This window comes from Muscardinus avellanarius (assembly GCF_963383645.1).
Source record: "Muscardinus avellanarius genome assembly, chromosome: 2".
Classification (NCBI taxonomy): Eukaryota; Metazoa; Chordata; class Mammalia; order Rodentia; family Gliridae; genus Muscardinus; species Muscardinus avellanarius.
Genome location: NC_137787.1, coordinates 76,754,500 through 76,773,621, shown reverse-complemented (window position 1 = coordinate 76,773,621; position 19,122 = coordinate 76,754,500). Strand labels below are relative to the sequence as shown.

The window sequence follows — 19,122 nt, the reverse complement described above, 5'->3', positions numbered from 1 at the left end:
TCTCTGAGCTCTATTTTATGTGTGGGGGTACCAGGAATGGATGGAACCCAGGGGAGTTGTACCTCTGAGTTACACCCCCAGCCCTATATTTTTAGTCGTCTTCTTCTCCTTCTCCTTCTCCTTCTTCTTTTTTTGTGGTACTGGGGTTCCTGGAAGCCCTTCTACCTCCGGGCTACACTCCCAGACCTATTTTTACATTTTTATTTGGAAACAGGTCTCCTAAGCCAGCCCGCGCGGCTGGCTTCGAACCTGCGCGATCCTCCTGTCTCTGCCTCCCAAGCGCGGGGATTACAAGCGTGTGCCACCACGCCCAGCTAGTCTTATTTTTGAAACAGGGTCTCATTGAGTTGTGAAGGGCCTCACTAAATAGTTGAGGCTCTCTGCGAACTGCGATCCTCCAGTCTCTGTCTACTGAATGCTGGGATTACGAGCATGCACCACCAACGCCCGGCTCCTCTGAGCTCTATTTTAATTTTTTTTTTAAAACCAAGTCTCACTATATTGCTGAGCACCTCACTAAGTTTCTGAGGTTGGCCTCAAACCTGTGATCCTCCTGTCTTAGCTTCCCAAGTATTGGGATTATAGGCATGTACCACCATGCCTGGCTTGTTTTTAATTTTGATACAGGGTCTCTTGTCTATGGCTGTACCTCCCTGAACATGCTTAATCTCTTAAACAGTCTCACTAAGTGGCCCAGGCTGACCTCAAACTTTCAACCCTTCTGCTGCCTGTGCCTCCCCAGTAACTGGGATTACTGGTATGTGCCACCACATCTGGCTATAGTATTTTAATAATTTTGTGCAGGAAACAAAAGTTGGTGCACAATGAACCACCAGGGGTCAGGTGTGAGATTTTCCCACTTGTCACATGGACCCTCAAACAGGTTGAGAGTTCAAAGCATTTCAGATTCCAGTCTTGCAAATTCAAGATGCTCAACCTGTAGTCCATGATGCCCAGGCAGACAAGTGATGTCTTGCAGATTCTAGTTATTTATACCCTTTTTATTTCCTTGATTACTTCTCTTTTCCTATCATCTTCTAGACACTATCACTGCCATTACCTCAGATAAATTCTCAAGGTTGGAGTCTAAGAACTCCTATGCAGGAAGTGTCACTCAGGACTGAGAACAAAGGTTTTCATGATAGAAAAAGCTGCACACCAAATTCCCCTGTGGAGGCTCACAACATACACCCATGTATTGAAGGCTCTGCACGTGAATGATGTGAAAAGCATATTTAATATTATTTCATGGTTAAACTGACAAGCATTTGCTCCAGCAAAGACTTCTCTGCCTGGCCACACACCATCTTCTGGTCCAGATGCCCTAGCTGTAGATTCTGCTGAGGAGTATTCTCCCCCCACCCCCACCCCCCGTTTTTTTTTCTCTTTGCCTTCTGCACCTTGCAGATATAGAGGATAACCAGTGAGACCCAGCCAACGACAATATAGCTAGGTTTTATGATACAGATCCCTGCTGGCCAATACAATAGCCACAAGCCACATGTAGCTATTTGTATTTAATTTACATTAATTTTAAAAAATGACAGTTGACTTACAATGGTCTAATGTACAATTATTTGACTTCACAATGATGTGAAAGCATAGTCATACCACCATTTTGATTTTACTTTTCAGTATAGTATTTAATAAGTTGCAAGAGCTATTCAGCACTTAAAATACTTTGTGTTCAATGTTTATGCCCAACTGTAGGTTAACGTAGGTGTTCTGAGCATGTTTAAGGTAGGCCAGGATGTTCAAATAGTTAGAGCTATTAAATGCATTTTCAACTTAACAAGTTAAAACACAATCCCGTTGCAAGTTGATGACCATCAGCATTTTTTTAATGTTCAGTGTTTATTTTGGAGTGGTGCTGTCACATGACATTTTATATTTTTATTGGTGTCTAACAGTCTCACATCATAATATGGTTCATAGTGATGGTGACATATGCGCACACAGCACTTGGTGGGCTATCCCATGACTCCCCTCACCCACCTTCCCCATACAGGGTACTGAGATTGACATTGGTGTTCTCACATATGTATGTAGTGTCGATTGAAATAATTCTTTCATTGTGATCATCAGTATTTAACTTTAAATAAAAATAAAAACTCAGTTCCTGAGTTGCACTAGCCAAACCATAAGTATCCAAACCAGTATGTGGCTGGTGGCCACCATATTAGTCAGAACACATACAGAACATTCCCATTATTGCAAAGATTTCTGTAGGATAACACCATAATAAACCTGTCAGCCAAAGAAAGAATCCTCTTAGCCCTCTTCTCACCTCATTTTCTGTGTTCCCAGTAAGACTGAGATGTGGTGCAAACAGGATGAGGTTTTGTTACCTCTGAACCCCAGCTCCTAGTCCATGGCCCTGTGGGGAGAGCTGTTCACACAACATTGATAGAGGATATAGATATTTTCTCTGCTCCTATAGTGCATATTTATGCCTGTCACAATATTTCAGTATACTCCCCTCCTCAAAAAACTTCAATTGGTATTTATTGTTTTTAAAAGTAATACAGGCCAGGTGTGGTGGCACATGCTTATAATCCCAGCATTTGGGAGGCTGAGACAGGAGGATCATGGTTCACAGCCTCAGCTACTTAGTGAGGTCCCTTGCAACTCAGTGAGAACCTGTTTTGAAATAAAGAATAAAAGGGCTAGGGGTGTAGATTAAAGGTAGAATGCCCCTGGTTTCCATCCCCAGTAGTGCAAAAAAAAAAGTAACACAGAATAACTGGAAGATAATTTTAAAAAGCTATTCTCATTTATTTAACAAATACATTTTTGTTGTCTAATGAAGTATGTTTTGCATTCAATGTTCATTATTTCCATAATAGATGAATGATGTATGATTCATGTAATTCCCTCTATTACCAAAACAAATAGTCCCATTAACCCAAAAAAGCCCCCTCCTCCTCCTCTGTAATTTAACTTTCTCCTTACCTAGTCTCTAGCAGTAACTGATCAGAGTTCTGTTACTATACTTTAAAATTTTTATGAATATCATATGCATGATATTATACAGTAGTTGGCTTTTTTAGTCTGGCATCTGTCAGTTAACATAATGCTTTTGAGATTCATAGATGCTATTTTTTGTTCAGTTGTATTTATTCTCTTATATAGATATACCACACTCATGTTTAACCAGTTTATAATTAATAGAGCTGTTATAAACACTTATCCACATACAATTTTCTGTGCATATGTATTTTCATTTCTCCTTGGAAGATGCATAGCAATGCACAGGGTTGTATAGGATTACTAGTATATTGTATATACTAAATGTAAATTTTTATGAAAATGCCAAACCCTCCTCCAAAAGTCTTTTACTTTTTTGCATTTTCTCAGCAATGTATAAGTTTCAGTTGCTCCAACATGTTTACAACAATTTTTTTTTTCAGACAGTGCTTGGTACCCTCACTCCCCTGCTTCTCCTTCCCCTGCTCCCAACAAGTGTCCAGGTTAACCATGCTATATTCATACTTTGACACATATTCAGATGTAGCTCCTCCATTACTCAACCTCAGCCTTCTTCCTCTCCTATCCTTCCATTCTAGCTTTGCTGAGGTTTCCGCTCCATTATCTGGAGTCCCTCTGGTATTCCTAATACTCCATCAGAATGGTGACTGGTAAAGATCTTCTCCCATTCTGTAGACTTTAGGTTCTTGGTGGTTTCCTCTGAGAAGAAACTTTTTAGTTTGATGTCATCCCATTTGTTAATTCTTGTTTTAATTTCCTGTGCTTTGGAGGTCTTGTTGAAAGTTCCTGCCTGTGCCTATATGTTGGAGTATTGAGCCTTTGCCTCCCTCTAATAACTTCAGTCTCTGGTCTAATTTCTAAGTCTTTGATCCATCCTGCATTGATTCCTGTGCATGGTGAGAGGTAAGGATTTAGTTCCATCTTTCTACAAATGGATAGCCAGTTCTCCCAGCACCATTTGTTGAAAAAGCTGTCTTTTCTCCAGAAGAGCGTATGAATTTGGCCCCTTTGTCAAAGATCAATTGACTATAAGTGTATGGGTTTGTTTGTTTCTTCTGTTCCACTGTTCAGTATGTCTTAACAGTAGTTTTTAAAGAACCCTTTTTAACTGAAAAACCAAGAAATCGCCTAGTATCTGACAAATGTTAAACTTTGGTCTTGGAGATGCAATGTCTAAGCTTAAATTCATTCATTTTTAACAAAATCTGTATCTAAATGTTTCTAGCCTACTTCTTGCCATCTTATTAATATTTCACATCATTAAATATTATTTGAAAACATGATTATAGCATGTTCTAAATAGTACATTAGTCTTTATTTAAACATTCCTCTCTATTTGGGGATATATGTGTTGATTCCCATCAAAACGAAGAAACATGATTACCTTCCTTGTTCTAAAACCTCTGTAGGCATCTCCAATTATTTTTCAGTATAGATGCTTGTAATTACAAAGACTGGGATACCGGCATAATGCTTGTTCATAATCATTGCTCTAGAACGAGACGAGACTTTAGACTTCTTGAAGCAAAGATCTTGCCCTGCCCTCTTTGTCACTCCAAAATTAAAGGGCCTATCACATGTAGGTGCATCTTTATAACTCAATAAAAAAGCAGATAACCAAATTTAAAAATGGGCCAAAACTTCATGAAGTAGATAGAAAACAAAACACATAAAAAGATGTTCAAAATCATTAATCATTAGGGAAATGTAAATTAAAACCACAATGAAATACTGCTGCATATATAGTATAATGTTTCAACTGGAAAAAAGGAAACTAAAAAATGTTAGTAAACATGTTGGAGCTTACTGGAAGAAAGAATTGGCAAGAAAAAGAATTCCACCCAACTCCATCCTCTGCCTTTCCTCTCATGAAAGAATATATGTTTCTGTCTCCTATGGACATCTACCTTGCCTTCCCAGATTAAGGCAAGAAGACTAAGGTTTCATTCTTGAAGAGAGAACTTGTCAGGGAGATGCAGGTTGCCAAAGAGGTAGGTGACAAGCCCTGTTGCTGCTCAGCAATGCCCTCAAGGGGCCCCGCCCCCTGCGGTATAAAGCCTGGGTGGGTGCGGTGGGGCAGCTGCACTTGGCACGCAACCTCCAGAGCACAGGCAAGGCACTGGCACCAGCTATGGCAAACGAAGTGCAAGTCCTGCTGTCCCCGCTGGAAAGGGGACATCCTCCTGCAGGTAGGACCCCACAGTGCTGAAACAGGAGCTCCTCAGCAGAGCCTGCCAGCAGAGGGGAGGTTCTCCACCCACCCACTATTACTTTAGCTTCCAGCAGCCTGATTTCCTCTTGTCTCTTTGATCTTTAGCTTGTGCATAAAACCACCTGGGGATTTCTCAGGCCCCTGTGGAATCTGAACCCAATGATCTACAGAAGTGTAAGGGAAGCTACACCTTCCTTCCTGGCTGTAGGATGGATGATTTGTTGCCATGGAAACCCTCCTCCCTAGAGGTCCCAGCTCTTAGACTCAGTCTCCCAGAGATGCCTGTACCTCCTCTGACTTCATACCCACAGAGGACAGCAACCTCATCTCTCCCTCAGGTTTGGGGCTGCCAGTGTTATCAGGGATGTAGTTTGCCATCCACACACTGAGAAGCACTTCGCCACACCCTCATCGTGGTAATAGGATTTAATTAAGGGGCATTCTACCTCTGAGCTATACCCCAGCCCTACTTTATTTCTTAGTTTGAAGCAGAGTCTTACTAAGTTGTGGAGGGTCTTGCTAAGTTGTTGAGGCCAGCCATGAACTTAAGGTCCTCCTTTCTCAGTCTCCCAGGCACTGGGATCACAGGCATAAGCCACCATGCCCAACACGAGAAGCACTTTTTAATAAACACACAAGGACTAGTGGGGTGCTAACTAGAAAAGGTAGTTATCAAGGTGTTTTGCAAAGTATACCTGATTTTTTTTTAACTTGTATTATTTATATCAACCCTCTGGAATATAGAAATTTGTTTTATTGTACTTAATCATATGTTTGTGTGTAATGTGCAGGCCTATTTTTAGTCATTTTGTTTTTTCAACTGCCTTTTTCCTTAAAGACTTCAAAACTTGGCTGCTTTTTGGCATGCCTTTCTCCATTTTCAAGATTTAGTTATTGTCATAATTTTTTGGCATCCCTAAACCAAGGTTATTTCAATTATCTTAGCCGTGTAGAGTGATAGCAGGTATAACATTTGCAAAGGGCCAAAAACTGAGGCATTTTCAATATGTTCTGAGGGGCAACCCAGCTGAAGAGCCAGGAGTTTTACTACTCAGAATGAGTTTCCAGTTCTGACAGCACTCCCTGACCTCTTTTGGCTGAATGCTGGCATTATTTGTAATCATGCTTACCAATACTTAACATTAGACTCAAAAGTTCCAATGCTAACTGATGGTCAGAAGCCATATATGCCAATTATCAGAAGAGAAGCTTATTAAATAGATAAAGACAAAAAGAAAAAAACCTGTTCTCTTCCTCTGGCTCTACCCATCCTTCATAAAATGCTTAAGGTAAGACCTGATTTTGCTAAATTATATTTATACACAAAGAGCACAAAGATAAACTTAACTAAATGAAAGTTTGAATGAAACCACCCAGAACTTTCTGTCCCCATCACTAATGATTGCTAATTACTCTGTATACATAGCACACCATGACTCCATCAAGCATGTCACAATGCCTCTGGCATGACAATTAATTATTATGAACTGTGACACTACAGATAAGAGGTTTGGGATAATTAGAATGGAGATGAAGGCAGACTTTTGCCTCCCCACTGAGTGCAAGAGAACAAAGAAGCCTCATCCTTCTGCTGGTCTCGCTACATATTTTAAGTCTGAACCGTTTTGCAATGGTGCAAATTTTACTTATGGAATAAAAATAATTCGGTGCTAAAAGTCTATTAAATGTTCACCTGATTGTTGTAAGCAAAATGAAAGTGGGAAGTGATATGGCAAAGGATGACATGGCTCTTGGAATCAGTTCTGAGTTCAGACTTCACTTTCATTCCACATCTGAGCCTCAATTTTCGCATCTCTGAAAAGGGGGTTGATGAATAGTCATCACAAAAACTTTATTAGGTTGATGTTAGAAGAGTTTATGGAAAGTAAATGGTACCTGAATATTGACCCTTAAAAATGTGCACCTAGAGGCTGGGGGTGTAGCTCGGTAGTACCACAAAAATAAATAAAAATAATAATTCAAGCCAGGTGTGGTAGCACACACTTGTAATCCCAATACTTGGGAGGCTGAGACAAGAGAATCACAGGCTTGTGGCCAGCCTCAGCTACTCAGTGAGGCCCTCTGCAATTTAGTGAGACCCTGTTTCAAAAATAAAGAATAAAAAATAGGGCTGCGGGTGTAGCTCAGAAGTAGAATGTCCCTGGGTTCCATCCCCAGTAACACACACACACACACACACCAAATGTACATAAATAGATAAATAAAAACTCAGGCCTAGTTCATTATAGTCAGCAGAAATTATCCACCTTAATACACACCCTGATGTTCAAACTGTATTAGGTACTACTGTGGTCATCAATGCAGAAAGAAATTGCAAGGGAAAAGATACTTGCGCCGGCCCCATCATGGTTAAAAATGAAACCACTAAGAAGTCAGCCGGCTGTAACTCTCCCACCTACATGCAGAGTGCTTAGCAGTTTTTCTTTCATGTATATTAATATAATATATCACACTTCTGTTAGCCCTGGTTCTACATTTGTGCTGTGAAACAAGACTACATTAAACATGAGGTGGTCTGGGCTCTAGGAAGCATAGCTTTGAATTTTCTGCTTTTTTGACTTGTTGCGCTCTTAGTTTTATGAGAACCCCATAGAAACAACAGTACTAAAAAATGTGAGGGGAAAGGAATCCAGGGAAACCGAATACATGATGAACAGAAAGAATAGCAATCACCCATGAGTTTTTCCTTTATTCACTGCGTTTTTTAACTTGGTTTAAGCTAACTGAATCAAAGCCATCAGAAGGGTTATGACTGTTTCCCTTGAAGTTTTCTGGCTCATTAAAGAGGATGGTTGAGAGGAAGGGGACCAGCAAGTGGGAAGCTAATGTAGAACCTGGGGAATAACACAACTGCTTAAGGACCAGTGTCATTTAAGAAAACAAAACCAAGCCAGCCATAGTCCTGTAATCTCAGTACTTGGGAGGCTGAGAAAGGAAGATTGCTTTGTGGTCAGTCTCTACAACTTAGTGAGGTCCTCTGCAACTTAGACCCTGTTTCAAAATTAAAAATAAAATCAGGCTGGGTGTGTAGCTCAGAGGTAGAATGACCCTGGGTTCAATCTGCAGTAAAACACATGCGCGTGCGTACACACACACACACACACACACACACACACACACACACACACACACCTTGATTTATTCAGTTCCCTCTGCTCAACTTGGGAGAGGGGGTTTGGAGAGGAATAGATCCATAAGGCTGGAAGAAAAGATGTTGCAAGACCCACTGCCCCAACTGACACAGGGGATAGGGGTCTAATGACATTGGCTCAAGGTCAACTATACACCTGGCATGGCACAGAATATTCCAGACCTGGCAGCAATCCAGCAGATGGATGATACTTCACAGAGGAGCAAACTGAAACTCGGCAAGGCGAAGGAACTTGACCCAAGCCAAACAGCTAGAGGGCAGTGGAACTGAGACTGGAAAATAAACTGGGCCACGTACCAGCTCCCTCTTGTTCTAAAGCCCTTTTTCTTCACAAGCTTCTCTTGATGAGGGATTTTGAGTTTTTATTGGCAACCAAAAATTTGCTGACAAGTCAACTGTGAATGTAAAGTCAACGTTTTGCAAACATGCACTTTTCAATTAAAATCTTCAAATAGAAGCTCTCAGTCACGAGGCAGTTCACACCGCCCCGTGTCTTTCTCCTTTTTCACATGGCATTCTTCATGGATTAGTGAGGGGAAGGCCTAGTTTTTTTTGCAGGCTTGTTTTTATCTTGATTACTGTCTACCAAAAAATGTGCAAATTATCTGGAAAATCCTAACTGAACATCTATTACATAGAATTTGAAACTACAAGTTATATTTTCAAGTTTACAAACCACATGACCTATTCTTATAAGAATACTACTCTCATGCAGAGGTAGAAAAGCAAAGCATGAATTTCCCATGTAAATTTAGGTTTTCTTTCTTCCTTTTTTCTTTTTTTGGTACTGGGAATTAAACTCAAGGAGGGACATTATATTTCTGAGGTACATTCCCCAGTCCTATTTTTTAATTTTTGTTTTGAAACAGGGTCTTGGTAGATGGTTGAGTCTCATTACTTTTTGAGGCTGTCCTTGAATCTGAACCTCCTGTCTCAGCCTTCCAAGTACTCAAATTACAGGTGTTTATCACCACACCTGGCTTAAATTTAGGTTTTCTAATGAAACAATCCAAAGGGTATCTTTCCTTCATTTTCTGCCTCAGGCTCCTTTTCCAAGTTTCTAAAGTCTTAGCTTAAGTTTTTATGTCCAAATATGTTACAACATGTTAGTGTTGAATCAATTATTTATTTATTTATTTATTTATTTATTTATTTATTTATGGTACTGGGGTTCCTGGGAGCCCTTCTACCTCCGGGCTACACTCCCAGACCTATTTTTTATATTTTTATTTGGAAACAGGGTCTCTTAAGCCAGCATGGCTGGCTTCAAACCTGCGTGATACTCCTGTCTCCGCCTCCCAAGCGTGCGGATTATAAGCGTGCACCACCATGCCCGGCTCAATTAATATTTTACTTTGCCCTATTCCACTTGGTCTTTCAATAGTGAGACAATATTGTCTCAAACATGGAGTTACATATGTGATTACAAATTTCTTTTTTTATCCTTTTTGTTTGTGTATATGTGGTACTTGGGATTGAACCCAGAGGCATTCTACCTCTCAGCTACACCCCCAGCCCTATTTTTATTTTTTTAATTTTGAAACAAGTTCTCACTAAGTTGTAGAGGGCCTAAGTTGCTGAGGGTAGTCTTGAATCTACAATTCTCCTGTCTCAGCCTAAGAACTGGGATCAGAGGCACGTACCACCATGCTTGGCTGATTACAAATTTAAATAAGTTTATATTGATACAGTGAGAACTTAAAAATATTTCTTGACTCAGATTTATCCAGTATAAGCAAAATGGGTGAACACATCATTGTGTGGGGTTATAAATGATGGTTCCCCTAGAGCCAGGGAGACCAGCATGACCAATGTTCCCAGCAACGCTTTGAAGATGACCCTCCCACAAACTGGTTCCATCTGGTTCAGTCACTAATGGGGCGAGAGCCTAAACCTATACTTCAGTGTACCTATCCACAGTCCAGGGATGTCGTCTTCTGTTTTTCTCCACTGTACATGGCTGACAAAGGAGATTGCCTCCCAGAACAAGATTGATACAAGAACTGTGTAAGGAAACCCAAGATGTGGATTTTTAATGCTTCTGAAACCAAGTTAGTACCCATGGCCTATGATAGGATTCAAAGACAGCTGGATGGAAGGAGGAATCTGGGGAGGACTTTTTTGGGTTTTTTTTTTTTTTTTTTTTTTTTTTTTGGTGGTACTGGGGTTCTTGGAAATCCTTCTACCTCCAGGCTACACTCCCAGACCTATTTTATATTTATTTGGAAACAGGGTGTCTTCTTAAGCCAGCAAGGCTGGCTTCAAACCAGCGCGATCCTTCTGTCTCCACCTCCCAAGCGCGGGGATTACAAACGTGCCCCACCACACCCGGCTGGAGAGGACTTTTAATTCCTGCCCCCATTATGTCTCTGCTTTATTTTTCTTAAGAACAAAAAACCATCATGTTCCTATGCCTTCCTTAATGTCTTTTGGTATTTGTTTCTCTAAGAGCCCTATGTTCTTTCCAAAGAATGAGAATGTGCTTTTGGAGATAGGTGAGAAAAGTTAGAATCACAGTAAGAATTTCATAACAAAGATCATCTAGTTTGACTTCTGCCAAATCCCCCAGGGTTCTCCCAAGGTCTCTATGACAGATGAACTTGTTTTCCTTCACTTTAATACACTGAGGGGCAAGGATCTCATTATTCTACTAGGCGAATCACTGCGCCCTGAATAACACACACTCATACATAGCCAGATCCTGCCTTTCTGGTACATCCATCATTTGGTTTTCATTCTCTCCCCTGAGAAAATATAAGTCTAATAATGACTACCAATTAAGTGCCTACCATTCACCTGATGTTTAGGTCCCCTCTACTCACTAGAACAACCACAAGCATTCAGTATTATTCACTTATGGAAGATAAACTAAGCCTTAGAGGAGATTAATATCTTGCTCAAGGCCAATGTATTAGGTTTTCATTACTATAATGAAGTAACTGAGTCAGGCTAACTTTAAAAATAAGATGTTTATCTAGCTCACAGTTCTGGAGATTCAAGCTGATGCACTGGCATCAGCTCGGCTCTGGGAGACACCTTATAGCATATGGCAGGAGCACACGTAAGAGATCATGTCACCAAACAAAAGCAAGCGTATTGGGGTCCCATGATGCCTTGCAAGGGAACTCTTTCAGTTGACCTAAGGACTCTCACTAGGTCCCACCTCTTAAAGGTCCCTCCTCCCAATATTGCCATACTAAGGACCAAACTCCCAATATATGAACCCCAGGGGACAAACTTAAATCATATCCAAACTCTAGCACTCACATCTCTTGGGAGTAGTCAAGCTCATGCCATAATATTTTCTTAACAGAAAACCGTTCCTCCTCCCCAACAGGACAAACTTTCAGATCTTTTTTTTTTTTTTTTTAATTTATGTTAGTGCTGAGTATTGAACCCAGGGGTGTTATACCTCTAGCCCTATTTTGCTTTGAAACAGACTTGCTAAGTTACTGAGGCTGGCCTCAAGTCTGCAACCCTCTTGTTTCATCCTCCCAAGTACTAAGATTACAGGCACGTGCCACCAAAACTCAGCTACCTTTCATATCTCTTAATATGCCTACCTAAGCTCCTTTGGGGCTTTTCTTCTTCAGAAACTATCACACCAGGTTCCCTGGCTCCTCACGTTGACTCAGTTCCCTTCGCCCTGGCTGTCCCCTCAATGAATGAGTTCCAAATGAGCTCAACATTCCAACGGTTTTCTCACTTAACTAAAATTTTTGCTTCTGTGGTTGATAATGATCAATCCAGACAGAAGAAAATGTGTAGAAACCATAGCATCATGGAAAACAAAGAACCCCTACTAAGAAAATAATTACTGCACGCCATATTTGAAAAACACTTGTCACAAGGAAAATGGAAAATACTGTTAGGAAGTGTATTGGAGGACTAACCCCCCCCCCCACACACACACACCTGTTACTTGATTCTTTTTGGCAGAAGAGATGCCACCCCTCACACAGAGGCTTACTCTCCAACTTCTTCCTGAGAAAGACCCTCCCTGGCTTATTTCACCTGTATTTTAAGGCTGCTCAGAGGATATTTCCACGTAATTTCATCTCTGTTGCTAATGACTATGCTTTTTAAACATAGAATTTAAAAAAGATTATGAGAATAGCATTGTCTTTCCAGAGTCTAACATAAAACCCACTGAGTGACTTATAATATCAATTTTTTAAAAAATAAAGGTAATTTAAATGATCTACAGAGTTTATGCCATGAATGTAAGAATGGTTTAATGAATGCCCTACTTACTATTATCTAATAATGCATTTTAAGGGAAAAAATCATATAATCCTACCTACAAATGCTGAAAGACATTTGACAAAATTTAATATCTGAGTCTGGCATAGTAGTTCATGCTTGTAATCTCCACGCTTGGGAGGCTAAGACAGGAGGATCGCACAGGTTCGAAGTCAGCTTCAGCTACTTAATGAGACTCTCAGCAACTTAGTGAGACCCTGTTTCCAAATAAAATATAGGTCTGGAAGTATAACTCAGAGGTAGAGGGCCCTGGGTTACATCCCCAGTACCACAAAACAATATTTATGTATAATTTTAGCCCTAATAAAGTAATTCATTAACATACTATATATGCATACATGCACATAGAAAGAGAAAGCCACCAAAGTATGCATTATGTTTAATGGTGAAACACTAAGAGGAATCTCTTAAAAATTCAGGCTGGAAATATAACTCAGTGGTAGAGTGCTTGCCTAGCATGTGCCAGACCCTAGACTTGATCCCCCGTACCACCACCACAAAAAAATGAATAGTGAAAATATTTACCATCACCACTATTCAGCATTATCCTAAAGGAGGCAATATTCTTTGCATATCTTATCTTTTTCAAACCTGGACAACCTGGAAGAGTCCACAAAAAGTACAATAAGCAGTAAGAAAATTCAGCAAGTTCTGGGTGTAAAGGCAATAACATTAAAATAATAACAATCTAATATATTAATATATGAATATTGTAAAATCCTATTTACAACAGCAGCAACAAGATTCATGTTTACAAATTACTAAGGAACTGAGAAAATGTGAACGGTGGAAAAGCACACTATGTTTTTGAACATTGAGCTACCGGGAACAATGATATGAATTTTCCCTTTCAGAAGAACATCTATGAATTTAAAGTCACAACACTAAATACACACACACACACACACACACACACACCTCAAGATTTTTTTTTAATAGGGAATGGACAAACTGATTCTAAAATTTAAGATAGATAGTAAAATTTTGCAAAGGAAATTTAACAGGGGAGGTATTAAACTGATATTAAAAACCTCTCTAATGGACAATTTGTTAAGATGTAACAAAATTCCAAAAGCACATGCTCTTCGGTGCTATAAAATGATCACTTCTAGGCATTTATCCCATGGATATACTTGTGCTGATTCAAAATTATGTATATAAAGGGATATTTGTTGCAGCCTCATTTGTGATAACAATGGATTAGAAATATGAAATGTCCAACATTAGCAAGCTGGTTAAGTAGACATAGAATGTTCATATAATGGGTTTCTAAAGCAGGTGTTATAGACACACAAGAACTAGGGAAATAACTCAGTAGTAGAACACTTGCCTAGCATGCATGGCGTGGGCTCTATCCCTAGTATCACACACAAAAAGACAGATACAGATACATAAATACAGAACTTTCTCCAAAGTATATGGTTAAGTGAGAAAAATAAGATTAAGGACAAAATGTATCTTACACTAGCATTTTTTAAAAATAATGCATAGAATATCTATACATGAAAGACACAGGAAACTTGCAACATTAATGACAGGTAGATGATCTGGGATGTTCAGAAATAATAGACCACAGAAATAATTCATGCTTTTGAATTGTGTGACTTCTCCAGGTGTCAACAGAATCAAAAATAACTTCTCAAGAACACTGATAAGTCAAATCACAAGGGCATTGAGAAACAGAATAAGTTCTTTTTCACTTTATTAGAACTAGTTTCAGAAAACTGTCCATATGTCATTTCCATAAAAAGAATTAACAAGTTCAAACAAATCAATGTCCATTTAGCTATATCTCATTTGAGCTTGTCAGATTTTAGATGTGCAAATTTCCTGGGAACAGAAAAGTATTTGCTTTGACTTGCAATCTGAAATGGGTTGTTCCCTTTCAAAAGTTGATCTCCTCTGACATTGTTAAACACTTGGATTGCTGTTAGGTCATCTGTTGTCTAATTAACACTAATTGATCTCTTGAATGGCAGGATTATTAATGCAGTTTAATTACTTGTTAGAGCCTCTAAGTGCGACTGACCTAGAGGTCCGGAGTCTGGGATGGAAGGTGGATACCCACTGAATTTAAAGCACCTCCGCTGAATTTTATAGGGAATGGATGAACTGATTCTAAAAATTAAGATAGCTAGTAAAACAAAGTTCACTGTGTGCCTGGACTTTGGGCTCATCTCTTGGAATCTGGCTTTTGAACGCTTGGGCTGAAAAAAAAAAATGCAACCCTTGCAAAAGCTTTGATCTTATGGGGAAACCGAGGGTCACATTGTATTGTGAGTTGCAATCATGAAGAATGTAATTGGTTTGATAACAAGAAAGTTTTTCAATGAAATGCCTAAGGGAATATGTTATTCTGCTCCCAAATCTAAGGTGTGACCTTCTGATTTTTCAGCCTCATTTCTGACTCTAACAGTAAACAAGCAGATAACAGCCCTTCCTCTGTCCCCACCTTTTTTCCCCAGAAAAATACGTAGTTTTTCTTTTTATTATGCTGTTTTAGATCTTTAACAATTAAATTTGAAAGTTCTTTTCAAATCTAAATTCATACTATGAATAACAAAGCTGTTCTGTTGATGCTTGTTTATAGTAAAAGCTGGAAGAATGCGAATTCCAAAAAAACAAGAAATCGGCATTTTGGAGAGACCTACCAAAAAAACAGGATTAGAGAAGACAAGGTAGATGTTGCTTAATTTCTTCTCTTTCATTATTACCTCCAGAAGTTTTGGATGATTCTGTCTCTAGAAGTTACTTTAGAACAAACCAAAGTCCCCTCTACTTGGATGCTGCCTGCTGGCATAGGATGGGGTCATGATTGGTTGTGACTGGGGTAGAGGAGTAGCTACCAACCAAGGGCTCTCGCTGGGCCCGTCCTCCTCCCCTCTACAGCAGGCCCAGCGGCCTCCTCCTTATTTTAAGGTCTGTGTCCAAACTTGACATACCTGTTCCTTTCTTCTATTTTCAGATCAGTCTTTAAAATAGTGCCCCTCGGCTGGCCCTGTTTTCATAACATACTTTCTGCTGAAGCAAATCTTCTGGATTAAAAATAAACGGCTTTTTTTGTTTTAAATTCATCACTCAATTATTTAAGAAACTAATGGGCACTATATTTGGCATGGCTGGAAGGCGTACAGTGCTGAGCCTGGTCTCTCCTTCCGCCATGACCTTGATGCGGTGTGGTTCCCAGAACTGAGCAGAGAGCTGTGGGCTGAAGCCCATACACCTTCTGCCAACTACTCTACACCTTGGTTAAGGAAAACAAATGCATTTCTAAAAGAAATAAACATAGAGCTGGTTCCTCCTAGTTGCGAGGGGCACTTCAGAGACTATTTTAAAATGGCTTCCATAGGCTGGCTTATGATTGATTAAAAAGGTGTTGATAAAAGGATGCTCAAGGTGCTTCCTTAAGACTCAGGAAGAACATGTGGAGGAAAGAGGCTAGGATTTTTTTGGCTCTTTTATACAAATTTTTTAAAAATCACTTTTCACTTCTTGTTCTAGAGATAGAACCCAAGAGCATTCTGCCTCTGAGGTATACCTCTGGCCTATTTTATTTTCTATTTTGAAACAAAACATCACTAAGTTGCAGAGGACCTTGCTAAGTTTCTGAGGCTGGCTGTGTACTTGTGACCCTCCTGTCCCGGCCTCCTAAGTACCGGGGTTACAGGCATGTACCACCATGCCCAACTCATTTATTTCTAAATATCAGAAAACAGCCATCATATGAGGAAAGTGAAGCTGTAAGTTCTTAAAAGTGGGAATTGTGCTATATTTATCTTCTTCCTGGAACAATGAACAAATGCCATGAGTGGTCCTAGGCTGCTATTGAATCTGGAGCTCGTAATTTAGTGAGCCTGTTCTGTTTCTAAGCCTGATTCAAGCATATGCCTACTTACTGTCACTCTGGTTACCAGGCCTGGATGAGGGGCTCAGGCACTCAAGAATCTGGGCTTGAAAATGACTTCCACTGGGTGCCAGTGTGCAGGCCATTCATTTCTCTGCACCTCAGAAAAATGGAGACTCGCTATTCTAATATCAGCTGAACAGTGCAGGAAGAGTTGTTGGGTAGAGAGTAAAAGGTGGTGGTGATTGAAACCTTTAACAACTTAGTTGTTAACCAGGCGTGGTGGTGCACACTTGTAATCCCAGTACTTGGGAGGCTGAGACAGGAGGATTGCAAGTTCACCGTCAGCCTCAGTAAGTAGTGAGATTCTCATCAACCTTTTGATACCTATTTCAAAATAAAAATAAAAAATAGGACTGGGGGTATAACTTGGAGATAGAATGCCCCTGGGCTCAATCCCCAGTACCACAAATAAAACAAAAAATAACAACAACAAAAAAAACTCAGTTGTTTTCTAGTAGTTATTAAAAGATAGAAATTGGACTTCTATAGAACTGCACGCTCTCGTCCTAATTCCCAGGGTTGGATTAAGGTTATGAAAGGTTTGAAGCTTATAGAATGGTGGGAAGGGGCATTTTATTGACAAACATGAACTGTCTAGCACCATTCTCGGGGGCTTCAGAGGGAGCCCATGTGTTGAGAGGCACTGAGGCTTAAACAACATCCCTTTGGTGTTCACAATCCTGTACCAGACAGGAGAGCCCTGTTTTCATGGACAAATGCTTCTCCTTACATCTTCTTGGAGAATAGCTTTTTAAAAACATATAGTAAGAAAATTTTAAGCATAATCAATCAATGTCCACTTCCTACCAGCTTCTAGTGACCAACACAAACCATCCAAAAAAATATATGCCAAGCACAAACCTACCTTCCACACACTGGGCTGCAGACTCAGCCCTGACCAAACCCACAAAACAACCTGGGCTAAGAGAAGGAAACCAGATGCAAAGGAGAATATGCTATGGGTGGTTCATTGTGTGGAATCCAAAAATTGTCAGAACTAAACTAGAGGGCTCTAAGCCAGGGGAAGGGTTATCCTTAGGGGCAGCTGGTTTGACTAGTATTTTCTATTTGTTAAAATTCACCGAGCTAGCAGGGCAAAGTGGTGCATGCCCATAATCCCAGTATTTGAGAGAATCAGATAGGAGGACGGCAAGTTCAAGCCCAGCCTCAGCAACTCTGTTTCAAAATTAAAAAAAAAAAAAAAGCACACTTATCCTAGCATTCCGGGGGTGGGGGGGCTGAGACAGGAGGATTGCAGTTTGAAGACAGTCTCAGCTACTTAGTGAGGCCCTTTGCAACTCAGTGAGACCCTGTTTCAAAGTAAAGAATAAAAAATAGGGCTGGGGGTGTAGCTCAGATAGAATGCCCTTGGGTTCCATCCTCAGTACAGCAAAAATAAAAAAATAAAAAGAGCTAGGGATATAGTTCAATGGTAGAGTAACCCTGGGTTCCATCCCTAGTATTACAAAAAAAAAAAAAAATCACTGAGCTATAGACTTAAATATGTGCACTTTTCTGTATATGTATTATACTTAAATGAAAAGTTAAACAGCCTCCAGAGCGTGTTGTAGCACATGGGTACTCAGGCAGAATGTCTTCTAGGTGTTGCCAGGCTGGGTGAAAAGCGAAGGTTAAAGAGATAGCCCTGCATATAAATCATGTAGCCACTCCAGCAGGAAATTTAAGTCCTGTTTGAAGTTTCTTTTCATCTTCACAGTGCCGTTGGAAATGTTGCCAAAATACAGACGCTAGCTGCCCTGAACGACACGCTGGACAAGGTGAGCGGGCTGTGAGGTGACCCACCGGATAGGTGCCCTGACTCATCGGGCTCCTTCTGGGAGTGAGCAGATGATGCTGAGGTTTTCCCAGCCCAGAGGTTTGATACCTGTGTGCAGGGAAAACAATCTCCTCTTGCCAGAGAAATACAAAGTGAAGAAAAGTGAAGAAAGCTGTCTTCCCAAATTTCTAAACAGATAAATCATTTTGAAAATAAGGAAGAACCATGAAGCTGAATTTGCAAAACTTTGCCATCCTAAATACTTCCCAGAAACATTGGCATGTTTTTTATAAGAGACAGACTGTACTGGAAATTCTACAGTTTTTGATCTTCCTCCCTGCCTTAGCATTCCCAAAGGGAGTGTATTTGATTTGAGGTGAGGGTGGGTAGTGGTGGGTTGCATGGTTAAGGGCTGAAGGCCAGGCACCAGCTGAGTTTATCCAGTGAAATCTATTTATTAAAAAAAAAAAAAGTTGACACTGGGCATGGTGGTGCATGCTTGTAATCCCAGCGCTCGGAAGACTGAGACAGAAGGATGGCACAGGTTCAAAGCCAGCCTCAGCTACTTAGTGAGGCTCTCAGCAACTTAGTGAGACCCTGTTTCTAAATAAAGTATAAGATAGGTCTGGGAGTATAGCCCAGAGGTAGAAATGCCCCTGGTTTCCACCCCCAGTACTACCAAAAAAGAAGAAAAAAGTTGACTATTGCTGTTTATTTCTACATCCTCAATTTCTTCTAAGAAGCTCAAGAAACTCAGAAAAGTCTTGCCGGTGGTCCTTTTTTCTTTTTATTCAACTTTTTCC

At 40.1% G+C, this 19,122-nt stretch overlaps 1 protein-coding gene across 1 annotated transcript in view; it reads left to right on the top strand.

The window, feature by feature from the left end:
* Positions 1–5,119: 5,119 nt before the first annotated feature.
* DAPL1 (death associated protein like 1) overlaps positions 5,120–19,122 on the top strand; it is a gene marked incomplete at both ends in the record, with an annotated part of 29,738 nt that continues 15,735 nt past the window's right edge. Inside the window, 3 exons of the mRNA XM_080719849.1 lie at positions 5,120–5,177; positions 15,226–15,313; positions 18,260–18,320. Coding sequence (XP_080575975.1) covers positions 5,120–5,177; positions 15,226–15,313; positions 18,260–18,320 — 207 coding nt within the window. The remainder of the gene's footprint in view (positions 5,178–15,225; positions 15,314–18,259; positions 18,321–19,122) is intronic.